This window comes from Gavialis gangeticus, unplaced genomic scaffold, assembly GCF_001723915.1.
Source record: "Gavialis gangeticus isolate Ggan-Ray unplaced genomic scaffold, GavGan_comp1, whole genome shotgun sequence".
Classification (NCBI taxonomy): Eukaryota; Metazoa; Chordata; order Crocodylia; family Gavialidae; genus Gavialis; species Gavialis gangeticus.
The window spans coordinates 83938120-83953313 of NW_017729033.1; the positions used below are offsets into that span (position 1 = coordinate 83938120).

The window sequence follows — 15194 nt, forward strand, 5'->3', positions numbered from 1 at the left end:
CTGTCTCAAAACTCAACACAATGGCAAGCAGGCCTTTTGCTGTGCCATTCCTTTTGATGTGCCCAAGCCCATCAAGTACAGCTATAAGCTCCCCTTGATGAGGGGGGAATGGGAGTGAAGATCAAAAGCTCAAATGAGTGCACCAAGGGAAGGGCACCAAGCAGAGTATGCCAGACAGTGCCCACTGGCCCTTGGATGAGTTCAAGGAGCCAGTGAACACTGCCCAGTGAAACTCTGCCCAGAGATGTGAATGGACAAAGGGCAGGAAAGTGGCCACACAGTCCTCAGGGGTCTCCCCAACTAGAGCCTCCTTTGGTATATTGCTAGGGTCAGGACTTGGTGGGATCATGGATGGGGAGTGCATAAATGAAAAGGTGAGGGGAGTAGTGCAGCCAGAACCACCTCAGGGGACTTCAATACACCCTCCAGCAGGAGCTGAAAAACCCCCAGACCGAACTCTCTCCACTCCCTTTCCCCACTCCCATTCTGAAAACAGCAACAGGTCAAGAGGCAGTTTTGAAATGTCTTCATTTGAAACTTCATGCAATGAGGGTTCAGATTTTCACCCAATTGGCCATTTTGAAGTAGTGTGGAGCCATGCACCTGTGTTTGGCCATAGCTATAAACTGCTTTCTGTGGGCACATCAGGCAAAAATTGCCACTTCCGCCTGCACCCTAAGGGTGGTTGCTCCTGTTGTTCCCTGTCTGATCTCATTGGGACAAAGAGACCCTGAAGTACACAGAGACCTCCCTTTAAAAAAGGGAGTGGAACAGAGATGTAATTAGGAAGTTTTACAGCCTGGGCAGGGGTGGCAGCTGGACTAGCAGCAACTGCACTTTTGGGGTTCATAACAATAAGTAACTAGGTAATGATAAGAAGTATATAGACTTTTATACCAATGCTGGAATTCTAAAAACTGAGAAGTCTGTCGCTCAGGAATGATACTGAAAGAGGGGATTTAAAACTGGAAATATTAGTCACCTATGTTGACTCTTCCCTAGCATATCCTGTTCATACATGTGAACAATCCTATTCTTATTATAGTCCCTGTTAATTTGCCAGGAACGGAAGTAAGGCTTCCAATTAGGACCATGTGTGGGGTGCAACAAAAAATGTTGTGTTTTGGGATTTTAAGAATTATTTTGCAGTTGTGGAAAAAATAGGCTGCTCAAGGAAACAGAACTCACACTACAAAGGCCTCTAGTACCTTGCAAAAGAGCTGGTCAGGTAAACAGAAGCAGCCCCCTTTTCATATACCCTCAGCAATGAGGAGGTGCACCAGTCAAGTGCCATGCTCTTCTATCCTGTGAACAAGCAACAACCAATCTTTCTTGAATATATTTACGTTTGCAATATCAAGCACTCAAACATTCAGACATGCCAGCATCAACTCTGTCTGTACAACCTGAATTTGGTGTATTGCATTCTGATGCATCTTTAATTACAAGATTACAAAATAGAAAGCTGCTGTGGAAAAAAAGAATATCTCAGAGCAGTTTCTGACCCTGGTTGCTACATTTTTACAATTACTGGCTTGTGGACTGAAGTTAGTTAATAGCACAAGTAAGGTGCAGAATCCTCACACATTGCCCAGGAGGATGTGCTCTGCTTTGAGAGGTAACATCTATCTTGCCTCTTCTCCTAAGGAAACAAGTTTTTCAGATGGTGGGAGTTTTAGGACCAAAATGCCAGTAGTGGAAATGAAACCAAAATACAAAAAATACTAACAATTGAATTAGTTGCTCTAATTTAGTTGGTCTAATAAAAGATATCACATTTACTCAAGGAACCTTGTCTGCCTGTGTCCTTAGACCAACAGGGCTACAGCCAACACCCCCAAAAACTGGATTATTAACTCATTAGGTATTAATTCAAACTCATTAACATACGGACAAGTTCTACAATGCAAATTTGGTGAGAACTGTGTGATGAGTACAGCATAGTACGTAAATCACAAAAAATGAATCAAAATAGATTAAAAATAGATGTTGCAGAAAACATTCATTTTGAAAAACATATTTTTCTTTGATATACATCATGGAAGTCATCCATTAATTCTCTTATTTGCACTTCTGTAACTTCTGAAGCTAGTATATATGATTCATGTATATGAGACACAAATTTGGCACTTAGCATAAATGGCTGAACAAATTAAACAAACTATCAGCAAATCTGCTCAGCAAAATCTCAAAGCTCCTTTGACATCATGCATCTAGAATGATTCACCTCAAGTGAGGTTCTGGAACATACATTACAAGCAAATTCAAGTCAGTATCTTCTCCAATGGCCCTGTCAGGACAACAATTCTAGTCAGGATATACAATTATGATTTCCTTCATTTAAGATGCAGTACATTGAGCAGATGAATCTATAGGTGGGTGAGTAATGGCATCTTATCATTTAGAAACTATGGTTAGAAGACAACCTCAGTGATATTACCTTTGGGAGAATGGGTAGGTTATGTATGAGTTCTTATTCTTTAGCGTGAGAATAATTAGTCACTTTCTATGAACATGTCCATTTCACAGGGCACCAGGAATAGTACTTCAATGAAAGAAAACCCAGGGTGTCAAGTAAGGCTATGAAATAATTGGATGTCTGAAAGTGGTTTGATTTTCAGAATGGGGATGGAACAGTGACCTTTTGATGGTGGTTCTGAATGTAGTGGAAGGAAAGAACTAGGAGGTTCTAAAATAATTTTATATTATACAGGGATCTAAATTCTTGAAACTTTCTTCTCATCCCATGTGAGTTCTTCTCTTCACCTGGATCCAGATGCCATTATTTGGCCGAAGAATCAGATCTCCTGCCAGGACAAGCTCTTCACGCTTTTGATTTGTTTCCAACCAAAAGTGGCGTAGGAGGATGGCTAGAACAGCTTTCTCTTCCATCAGTGCAAAGCGCTGGCCTAAAGGGTAAATTGGAAAAAAAAAATAGTTGGAGTGCAAAACAACCCCCACAACTGTCCAAAGCTCTCTCAGGGAATACAGTTTGGGGAATGACTATTTATCAGCTATCCAATTACAAACTATTGTAGATCAAAATCAGGGTTTTTGAGATACTATTGGGAGTAGCTTTTCCCAGGACCCTATGGCTTCAAAGCAAAAAGAGATTAAAGGGGACCCTGTAGGCTGAAGGGAACACCATGACATAAAATGTGGCCTGTTGTGCCTCTGATTGGCCTAAGCAAAGAATGGTCGAAACAAGATGCAAAAGAGTAGGACAGGAGATGGGCTCAGCACCCAGAGCTTTGCTATTTTATGCACACCCACAGATACATGGATGTGCACAAACAGTAGAAGAACAGATAGTACATTATTATGCACCTTTAATACTATGCAGTAAGTTTGCTGGAAGACAACAAATAGGGCAGATAATAAAGGACTTCACAGAAAAATGGGGGAAAGACAACAGGCAGAAATAAACTAAGCAAATGGCAACACACCCCATACAACTGGCCAAAGATTTAACCTAAAGAAGGAGAGGATGGAGAAAGTAGTGCTGAAATTCCATCATCCCTCAATCCCTTCCCATTATACCAATTAGGCAGTGGCCTGGAATGTCTACAAAGCATAAATGGAGAACTCTATAGACCAGTAGGGTCTGTTGTGCAGAGGCTGTTAATATTTGCTTAGTTTTCAAACTATGGTCTACAGACCTCTGAGGGTTCACGGAGTATGTCTAAGGGGCCCATGAAAGATGACTATGATCAATCAAAACTACGTGAATACCCACACTTACAATTCAAAAGCGTCCGCACCTCCATTCGAAATTTCCAAAGGGGTCCACGCCTCCATTAAAAAATGTTTAGGAGTCCACAAATGAAAAATGGTTGAAAGCCACTGCTATAGACTTTGATAATAAATTTCCCTAGCTGTAAGAAATTAGATCCCTCCTTCAACAGATGAAAATGGGATCAAAATAAAAGACAAGTCTTTGATGGGTTTTAATATTTCAGTATCACTTAATAGTTTTGACTCCAGTGATCTTCTACAGCAACAGCAGAAATTCAGTGCATGTTGCTGAGAGCACTGCCAGCAGTCAGACCTTTGTCACTGAGGTAACTCAGTATCTGTCCAGTTTCAGCCTTGAACTCCTCAGGCAGGGGTGGGCAAAATGGTGGATCTGGCTGGCAGCTGGACTCTTATTTCCCAGCAGCCCATGCCCACATGGCTGGGTCCGGTTTCCATGGAGACCCCAGCTGCACCTGTGCTGTGATAGCACAAGGCTCAGGTTACCATGGAGACCATCTCCAGCCCTGCCGGCAAGGCATGTGGCAGGGCAGGGGGCTGCTCCGGAGCCACTGGGATCTTGCGGCAGAGGCAACTTGGTCCAAAGCCAGGGCAGAGCCGTGATCTGCAGCCTGCACACTCCAGGCAGAGGCGCGCAGGCAGAAGATCACGGCTCTGCCTCGGCTCCTTGCAGCAATGACAATTTGCTCCAGAGCTGGGGCAGAGCTGCAATCCGCTGCTTGCACACACCTCCCCAGAGCACGCAGGCTGCAGGTCATGGCTCTGCCCTCGCCCCGGACCAAGCTACCCCCACCGCAAGATCCCCGTGGATCTGGAGCAGCCCCCTGCATGTCCTGCCAATACAGCTGCAACCAGTCTCCATGGCAACCCCAGTCTGGAGCTATCACAGTGTAGGTGTGGCTGGGGTCACCATGGAGACCGGACCCAGCTGCACAGGTAGGGGCTGCTGGGAAATGGAGTCCACCACTCGCCCATGGGCCAGACTTTGCCTGTGCCTTCTCCTAAGGGAACAAGCCCTTCAGATAGTGGAATATTTGAGCACACAAATGGAAAATTAAGTTAAACCAAAGCAACCTACATTTACCTTTTATCCTCAAGCCATTCAGAGCTGTTTATGTACCAGAACACAGACCATAGATGCATGGAGAGACAGGAATTTCAGTGTTATACAAACTACATAATGCACACTGTACTCTGCAGTATTCTGGAGCATCCACCAGTATTAGGTGCTTCAGAGACATGAGTTAGGAGAGTTCCTGCCTGGAAAAGTGGGCCAATGCTAGGAATTCTGTGAACACCAAAGCAGCCACTGCAGAAAAAATGAGAGGTGAGGCAGGAAATTTTGCCCTCCACATAAAAGCAGTTGAGATCATTACATAGACAGCAGATATGTCAAAAGAAGAAAGAGAGAGAGATTGCTTCATGGGGCTCCTAATTAGCAGTTCTGCTGACTTACAGAGTTTGGAGTCTGTAGAGACACTTCCAGCACGGCTGAATCAGAAGGGAAGCCACCATGTGACACAGAGCTACAGATTCAGTAAGTACCAATAATGAGGAAAAAGCATGAGGCACTCAGGACTCTGTGAAAACCCAGGGGAAGAAAGAAAATAAGAATATAGGATAGACTCATTTGCACTGGTGTGTAAGCCTTTACCAGTGTAAACAAGGAGGGGACAGACATCATAAATGTCTACACTGATATAAGTGCCTCATATCCACAGTAAAGTTATGCAGGAAAATTAGGTAGTAAGAATGCCCTTGTTTAAGATACCCTGGTATAGGTGTTGCATGTCCACTTTCATCCGGGTGCAGGTATTTGGTACTGGCAGTCAGGGTATTACTTGCCATCCAGCCTCTGGATGATGAGGTCCTGTAATAGCACCTTTGGGAAACAGCTAATCCCAGGAAGCTGCTCAACCTGTGCACTCAGAATACTAGTGTGCTTTTCACAGTTGGATACAACTGATGTGAATTAACTACTGTAAATGTGCTGTCGCCAAGGTCACTGATACCAACAGACAGGTGTGTGGGATTTCAATGGGAACTGCTGTACACCTGAGAACTACAGTATTCATTATAATCCAGAAGCTCTGCTTGATTGCAGCAAGGGCAACTCCAGAAAAGCAACCACAGGAGTAAAACAATCATCTACAATGAACTTTGGTTTTTATCATTGGCTACGCACCAATGCAGTTTCTTGGTCCAGCAGAGAAGGGTACATATGCATATGGATGCCTTCCACTAGAATTCTCCAGGAAGAAACGCTCAGGTCTGAATTCTTCTGGGTCTGGGAAAACGTTTGGATCTCTGTGCAGTGCATAGGGAAAAATAACTGCATTTGTTCCTTTTGGTATCTCAAATCCTCCTACAAAAAAAGAACCAACAGGCCAGGGAAGTAAGTAACTGTCAGTAAACAAACACATGGAAAAAACACTATTTATTTATAAAATACCTTCACTGAAATACTTATATGTAAAATCATAACTACACATGTAAGGCTTAGAACTACTTACTAATAGAGCAATCTTGATTCAAGGTCCGGGCAAAGAATGGCACTGAAGGGAAGAGACGAAGGGTTTCCTTAATAACACACTCAAGATAGCGTAGCTCCTTCAAATCCTCCGTTGTGGCAGGACGGTCAGAGTCACCTATAGAAGATCACAAGTGTGTTAGAACTACAACTGGCCTAATAAGCTAGCTGCATTAGTCTGCAGCCAGGCAGGAAGCAAGGCAGAGTGCCACCTTACAGAGTAACAGGGGAAGATTTATGCTTCCAGCTCCTGGGAACCCAGGCCAGGCAACTTTTATTTATTGCCCAAGATTCTAGCAACCCAGAATGCCCCACTGTCTCTGGCACCATCACAGAGGGAGTTTCCTACTACACTGACTCTATCCGAATCCCATGTGCCACTAGAACTGCCAGCTATTTGAGGGACATCGAAGATTTCTTCAAGAAACTAGGTTCCACTGACAAGCTTCCAGCAACTACAATATAAGCTATCATGAATGTTACATCTATATACACCAACATCCCTCATGAGGACAGATTACAAACCATAAAGAACAAAGATACTTCTCCTATTTCCATTGTACTCTCCATCTTTGTCCTCACACACAACTGTTTCAGATTTGGAGTCTGTCTACACCTCCAAATGGCACTCCCATGTACAGTCCCCCTGTATGCTAGTATATTTATGACAGACCTTGAAGTCCACTTCCTCCACAGTTGCCCTCTTACCACCCCCCCAGTATACGCAGGAAACACAGGAAATAGCTTCATCATGTAAACACAGGGATGGAATCTCTAAGACAACTTTCACCAGGAATATAACAACTTCCACCCCTCCATCAAACTAGAATACTCCACCCAGGAAATTAATTTCGTAGGCACCACTTCTGAAAGTTTGCAGTGGCCACACATTGTATCAGAAATCAACTGACCACTACAGCTACTTCCATACCAACAGCTTTTGCCTGCTCTGATCCCACCAACCAGGTTGTATACCTTAAGGATCCAGAGAGGGGATACCTATACTTACATTATAATCCAAGAACTGTAGCCACTAAAATCAAAATAGCCAGACTTGCACCCTACTTTGACTTGTTACAATACCAACCCCGTAAAAAATACAACAGAATACCTCAGGCTGTCAGCTATAACCCCTAAGTTACAAATCTTGGACACATCATTAATGACCTCCAACCCTTCCTGGAGACAATGTCCTAGCTTACAGGCAGACCCTAACTTCAAATGACACATCCCCAGACTACCTAACTCCTAGTCTCACCAAGGCACCAGGCCTTGCAATGAACCCAGTTGTGTGTCCTCATCAACATGAACCACTTCATCACTAGACCAAACAACATGGATTGCAACATTCAGGGTTTATTCACCTACTCCTCTACAATGTCACATGTCATCACATGCTTACATTACTCCTCTGCTGTCTACACTGGACAAATGGGATGATCCCTGCATGAAAGAACGAACGGACGCTGATATGACATCAGTTACAGAAAGGCAGAAAAGCCTGTAGCAGAACACTGTAACCTTCCTGGAGAATCTATCGCTGACCTCAAAGTAGCTGTTCTTAAGCAACAAAACTTTAAAAAATGACTTGAACGTGACATTGCAGAAGAAATCACCCAGACTGGATTGTGGATGTAAATGTGATCTAAACCAGGGCTGTCCAACAGGCAGCCCCCAAGGAGTTAACATGAGGCCCCTGGGCTACCAGTCTATTTGACACTTCCCCCATTGCTTTCCTGCTGCTCAAGCTGCTGCCAGAAACTATGACATCCCCCTCCCTCCTCTGGCTTCTACTTCCTACCCCTGCCTCTGGGGGTGAGGTAGGGCATGGTGGCCCATAAGGCTGAGGGAGTCTGTGGCCAGGGAGTGCAGAAGGAAGGCAGGGACCCTGCACACCAAAGGAGTAGCAATGTGGTACAGTAGGGGTTGCTCTCTTTATGGCACAATGTGGCAGGGGAGGGGATGCAACATCATGGTGCAATGGCACTGGCAAGATGCAGCAAGGGAGTTTCCGCCACAGTGTGGCAAGAGAGGCCCATGCAATACAGTGTGTGCCCCAAGTAGCATGTGGCCTAGGGGTGTACAGCATATAGCTGGCATACCTGTGGCCCCCACATAGTCAGAGTGGAACTGCCCTACTCTAGACAGAGACTACAGATTCATACCTCATTACCTGGGCTAGCTTTTATCCCTATGGTTTACTTGCTTTGTTTACTACCTTTGCCTCTCTCACCAGTGTCTCCTCTCCTTTCCTCCTCCCCTTCCCTATCCTTTGTATTTCAGTTACCCTTTTCTATTTAGAATCCCTGTTCCCTGCAAGTCCATTCATGGCACCTGATGAAGTAAGTTGTTCTCTATGAAACCTTATGCCTCTTTGAAGTGGTTAATCTGTAAAGGCATCTGTACACATGTGCTGAGGTAGTGGGGGGGGCACTTTAATTAATGTGACCGCAGCATCACATGTATTCAGCATCCCATGCTTCAAAACTGGCAATAGGGGCACTTGAACTAAAGCTTGTTTGATAAACTTTAGTTCAAGCACCCTTGCTGCCATTTTGAAGTGCAGGGATGCTGAACAGATGTGCGGTGGAGGCTGCTGGAGTGACTTAATTAACACACTCCAGCAGACTGGATTAAATCGAGTCTGCTCTGACATGTGCTAATTAGCATATGTCAAAGCAGATGTTTGGCACATGTATAGGTCCCCTAAGGTACTACTCTGTCCTGCCTTATGCCTGATTAGACTGAACATACTCACCTCCTTAAAATACCAACAACTTAATGAGCATTCAGTTGTGCTTACGGGTTTCAGTCATTCCCCTATAGGCAGACTCCTATTTCACTTTACACACCAAAATGGCAGTTACCCAGCTGACTAAGTGCCATTGACCTAAGCATAAGTCTTGGATTTGTGGCCTGGCAAGAAAGCTGGATACTTTCCCAGAAAACTGGAGACTCAGGATCTGAACTCCTGTTATACACACAGACTTTGAACTTGAAACCCTCTGACTTATCAGCATAGTGGTTTGACCACCAGGCCACAAGATAGACACTATACAAATCTCCCCCTCACCAGCTGTTCTTTAGAAATTGGCTCAGGTCAGCCAAGAGCTGGCAGCCATGAGGCCAGGAGCACAAAGTAATTAAAGGTATATGGCTCAGTAAGTTACACGATACTATAGAATAAAAAAGCAAGACTTGGTTCCAGTCTAGCCTTCTGCTCCCAATGGGGCAGAAATTTATACACCTTTCTTATCCATTTCCTTTAATATTAATAAATATCCAAATAATATAAAAATGGAAGGTATACGGCCTCAGCTTCAAGACTCACTAGTCATAGGGATTTGCCAGACAAAGTTTTGTGACTTACACTTGCTAACATATGGAGCATGGCCAGCCAGCACCCAGACTGTTGCATATGCTCAGCAGTCACACAATGCTTTTACATCCACACAGTATGTTGAGTAGGATCAAAAACTGCACCACGTGCCAAAAAAGCAGCTGCGTGACTACCATTTGGACATATAAATTGAAACAGAGTCTATCCTAAATGTCTCTCTCTGTGAAGTTACTGAATTGTCATTCTAGTACCTTATTTGCTCACATACCAGAGCTCTCCAAAACTGGGGTGGAAGACGTAAGGAAAGCTAATTTAGGTATTTATGCACTAGCATCTAAGCAACCTATTTCAACTGCCTTGGCTGTCTCTGTATTTAAAGAATACCGGCTGCTCATGCAGTGGTGGGGTAAGTGTTTATTTTCCTTTATACATCTATACACACAAAAAAACATGTACATTACATTACAACCTGAACCAAATCCAATTCACAGGAGGTTGGAAAGCTTACCAAACACTTCATCCAGTTCCCTGTGCACTTTCTTCTGAACTTCAGGATAACTTGCAAGTAAGTATATGGACAAGTTCAGACCAGCAGCTGTTGTATCATGGCCCTACAAATGCAAATTTGCCCAGATAATCAATTGGAATTCTCATTGCACATATGCACTGAAATTTTTATACCTACAACTCTTAAAGGAAACAAGCCTAGTTACAAAAATTAAGAACCAAAACTATAATATTACATACTGTTTATACTACATGGTGACTGAAGAATGAATAAAGAAAAATGTTGTGAAATAAATGGGACCATTTACCAAGCAAAAACCCCTTTCCCTGTTCCTAAACCATTCTATGTTAGGTGTGTTAGGAGTCTGCCTCTGCATTTATGATTTGTTACTCTAGGAATCCATTTTTTCCTGAAAAACAAGACTCTGAACTATAACTTATATGATTTCAAGGCCCTCTTAATTTTCTCCTATTCATGTAGAGCTATAGGGAGTTAAAAGTAAAAAGTTTATCTTCTTATAAAAAAAAAGCGCAACTTCATAGACATAATATCTCAAGCTCTAAAAGACCCCAGTTCATCCAAGTACCTCAAACATGAAAGTGTCCACTTCCTCTCGAATATCCAGGTAGCTCAGTTTGTTCCCTTCATCATCAGTTGCATTCAGAAGCATGTCAAGAAAAGCTCTTCTCTTTTTTGATTCACTTGATTTGCAGCTGTCTACGAAGTCACCTTTATTTCCTTGGTGGTTCTTCATCTCATTGGCTTTTTCCACAATAACCTGAAGTAATAAATAATAAATATATATTTCATGGTTTAGATTCTGCCAACACAAGTGAAAAATATCCCTGCATCCCTGGCTCCAAATGATATATTGCTCACTCATGGGAACACATATACTCTCATCACTTAATACAGGGGTGGGCAATAATTTTGGCCAAAGGGCGATTTAATGAGTTTTGTTGAGCTGTTAAGGGCCACAAGTGTAGCCCAGCTCCTTGACAGGTGCCCTGCCTCCTGGTCACCATCTTTGGACTGGAAGTCCTGCCCCCAATCCTTGACCTTTGCCACCAGAAGTCCTTCCCCTTGCCCCCAGAAGTACTCCTTTTGGGAGGGGATGGGGAGGGGATTGCCATCTTGGAACCAGAAAAAAAGCAAATCATATGGTAAAAGTCAAACAACTACTATAAGATATTTTAATTTTATTTCAAAGACTATTTTTGTCCTGATTTACATGTTTTTGCATAATGTATAACAAGGTGATTGCATAATAGCTCAAAATAAAGTTTTAGTCTTATATAATGTGTGTGGGGTGTGGGGGGGGTGTTTGTGGGGTGTGATGGGGGGTGTCTGTGTGGATGGCTGTGGGGTTTATGAGGGGTTGTAGGGGTGGGAGTGTGTATGTGTGGGGTTTGTGGAGCAGCGTGGCTGTGTGTGGGGAGAAGGGTGTAGAGGGGTGTGGCTGTGTGTGGGGGAGGGGGTGTGGGGGGTGATATGGTTTTGGGTGTGTGGGGTGGTATGAGGGAGGGTGTGGGTGGGGCCCTGAGCCCGAACCCCAACTCCACTGTGCAAGTGAATCCATTTGCAGCCCAGCAGGCTCCAAACCAGGGAGCATCCCATTGGCTGGTCTCCCTGGAGAAAACTGAAGCAAAAGTTTTGGATAGGCATGATCCCACTCACACATGCCTGGTTCCTGGCTCAGGAGCTGCACATGCAAGCAGGATCCTGCCAATCCAGTATCTTTGCTTCAGCTTTCACCAGTGGCTAGGACACAGAGACAACCTCTGAAATCTGGGACTGTCCCAGCCAATCCAGGAAATATGTTTTTCCTACCCTAACTAAACCACCCCAGTCAAGTGTCTGACTAAGTCTTAAAAATGTCCAAAGATGTAGATTCCACAACCTCTCTGGGTAGACTGTTCCCTTGCTTAACCACCCTCATAGTGGGAAAGTTCTTCCTAATATCAAACCAAATTTCCCTTGCTGGAATTATGACCACTACTCCCATCCCCTGCAGCAACATAGAATAGTCTATGCTCATAGGTATTATAACCACCCTTCAGATACTTGAAGACTTATCAAAATCCCCTCCACCCCATAATCTTCTTTTCCCCAGACTAAATAACCCTAGGTCTTTCAGCCTATTCTTATAAATCATATTTACCAGGTCTGTAATCCTTTTTTCCACTCTCTGCTTGATTCTAACTTGTAAACATCTTTCTTGAAATGAGGGGCCCAAAGCTAGACACAATACTCCAGGTAAGACATCATCAGTGTGCAGTAGAGCTGGAGAATACCTTTCTTTGATTTGCAAGTGGCACTGGATAATACCTTCCCTTGATTTGCAAATGGTGCTCCTATTAATACAGCTCAGTATGCTATTAGTTTTTTTTGTACAGTAAGAGCACACAGTAAGCTCAGATTCAGCTTATTACCCACCATGAAACCCAGGTCCTCTTCTACAGAACTGCATCTTAGTTAGTCCTTCTCCAGCTTGCATTCCAACATGCAATTGCTCCATCCCAAGTGCAAGACTATGCACTTGTCCTTGGTGAATTTCATCCGATTGATTTTGGACCATTTCTCCAGTTCACCAAGATCATTCTGAATCTTAGTCCTACCCTCCAGTGTCTGCAACTGCACGGAACTTGGTGGCATTGGCAGATTTACTAAGTGTACATTCAATCCCATCCTTCAAATCATTAATGAAGATATGAAACAATATTGTGCCCAGGACAGACCTCTGGGAAGACTCACTTGATAACTCTTCCCAAACAGACATTGATACATCATCAAACATGATAATCCAACCAGTTACGTACCCACCCTTACAGTATTTTTGTCTAGTATGAAATTCCTTATAGTAGTGAAGATAGAAAAGTTTCACAAAGGTGGATAATCTTAAAGATATTAAGATGAGGACTTGTGCACATTTTTAGCACCAAACAAATACATTCTATTACTTACAGGTTCATGCTGCTATTGAATAATACCCAAGTTACAAGTGATTTTAAAACTGAAGTATTTCTTCTGTTCAACACCTTCCTTTTGGTCTCAATACCATACACACTGTTGTATTTTCAGACCTCTCCCCCAGACAAGGTAATACTGTTCCTAAAGATGAAACACTGCCACCACTTTTCAAGTTAGAGTATCAGTACAGACAACAGTTTGCTTTGTGAACTAGAAAACAGTGGGAAACAAGGAATAACAAATTACCTTGTCTGTAAAACTGTGAAGGATCTTGAGAGTTCTGTTGCTCTGCTTTCCTTCTTGGAGCAAAGCATATAAAAAATCAGGCCAAAACCAAGGAGTCTTCTGTCTCTGGTGAATCAAGTCAGTCATTCTAAGGCACCAAAAATACATTATATTCAATTCTAAATGTACACCAAAAAATCTTCTGAAGAGCCTAGAAGTGTCTAAGAGTCCTGATACTGAATGGGGGAAAAACCCACTTGACAATGCAGAGACTATTTTAATACAATGAATATTTTATTTTTTTAGTTTATCATAACACTCAATATCTGTTATTGCCCAACAAAAATGAGAATCAAACCCTCCAACTCTACACTGGGCCTCATTTCATGATGATGTGCATGAATCATACAGCTCTCCTGAAGCCAAAGAATTAGCTTCATTGTTGTGCAACAGCTTGTTTAGTTTTCTATACTAGTACACTAAGGGCATGTCTACAAGTGAATTACCTGTATGATTTAGGCGCATGTCTACATGTGCATGCCTTAAGGCACCTTAATGCAACTCACTGGGTGAATGCATTTGCAGCCTGCCCTGGACAGCATCCTAGACAGCTGCCCACACACACAGCCATGCTGTAGCCTGTGGGTGGGCGCCATGGTGGGAAAGTGGCTGAGGGTAGCATGAACAACGAACGCAGTCCTGGCCAAAGAATGCAAAGAAAGGTGTGGGGTGCACTCAGGGGCCACCAAGAAGAGGCAGCAGGTGCTGTTCTCCAAGGTGCAGATGCTGGAGCTGAAGCAGTGGTTCCAGCAGCAGTGGCACCTGTCAGTGTGCTGACAGACTTGGGAATAAGTCGGCAGAGGGGGCAGAAGGTGCAAGGGTTCCTGTCAAAGCACAAGGGAAAGCCCCCCACCCCTTGCCACCACTCCCTGCAGGGATAGGGGGCAGCGCACCATGGACAGGGCCTTTGCTAGTGCTCCCCCACACCTCTCCCTCAGAGCTGGTTTGCCAGCTGTGCAATGCAGCCCTGCGGGGGTGGGACACCTTGCTGCCCACCCAGGATTCAGGAGCCCTTAGAAGCCCGTGCTGGGGTTCCCATCCCAGACAGCACATGGGCTGGCACTATATCTGCCCCCAGTACCTGGCACGGCTTTCCCTGCTCCACCCACCACTGTGCCAGATACTGCCCATGGGAGAGGTGGAATGAGCTCCTGGGGGCTCTGCTCAGCTCAGCCCGGGCAAGGTCTCAGCTCTCTCTTTGGCCTGCCTGAACCAAGGCTGAGCCCCTGCCCCACTGTGCCCAGCCTGCCCACACAATCCCCAATCTGAAGCCAGGGAGGGCACAGCCCCTTGGTATAGTGTGTGTTATTTCTGAAACATTGCAAACTCTCCTAAAGCTTCTCTCTACTGGCTCTTCCAGTCCAAAAGCTGCATACAGGGGAGAGGCACCAGTCACCACTGGGGATATGCCTTCAGGGATGCCACTACCATCAACCAGTGCCCTCTGAATGCACTGCCTCTGCCAGAAGTGGACACCAGGCCACACCCTCCTGCTAGACTGGCTGGGCCACACAACAGAGGAGCAGCTGGCAGTCTCATGGCCCTGGTTCACCCAGGATGTTGGACACGAGTGGTATAGGGACCAGGAGGACCATGTGTTCCAGGACAGGCTCCTGGTCCTCAAGAAGAAGCACACTGCTCTCTTTAAGAAGATGCTGGAGGCACAGGGGCAGCAGGCTACCATGGTGACACAGGGTGTGGAGGCCACAGAGGAGGATTGCTAGGTGCTAGACACCATCCTGGCCCTTTTTGCCTCCCATCACACAGCCCCTGGCACTGGCTACACCTGAAACCCAGCAGCTGCCTGT

The 15194-nt window shown here is 44.5% G+C and overlaps 1 protein-coding gene across 2 annotated transcripts in view; it reads right to left on the reverse strand.

The window, feature by feature from the left end:
• Nucleotides 1-1382: 1382 nt before the first annotated feature.
• LOC109303763 (cytochrome P450 4V2-like) overlaps nt 1383-15194 on the reverse strand; it is a 36290-nt gene continuing 22478 nt past the window's right edge. For both annotated transcript variants that reach the window (XM_019525981.1, XM_019525982.1), the window contains exons 6-11: nt 13348-13474; nt 10718-10909; nt 10132-10234; nt 6267-6401; nt 5939-6118; nt 1383-2909 (exon numbers count right to left, since the gene is read on the reverse strand). In XM_019525981.1, coding sequence (XP_019381526.1) covers nt 2740-2909; nt 5939-6118; nt 6267-6401; nt 10132-10234; nt 10718-10909; nt 13348-13474 — 907 coding nt within the window. In that variant the 3' untranslated portion in view covers nt 1383-2739. The remainder of the gene's footprint in view (nt 2910-5938; nt 6119-6266; nt 6402-10131; nt 10235-10717; nt 10910-13347; nt 13475-15194) is intronic.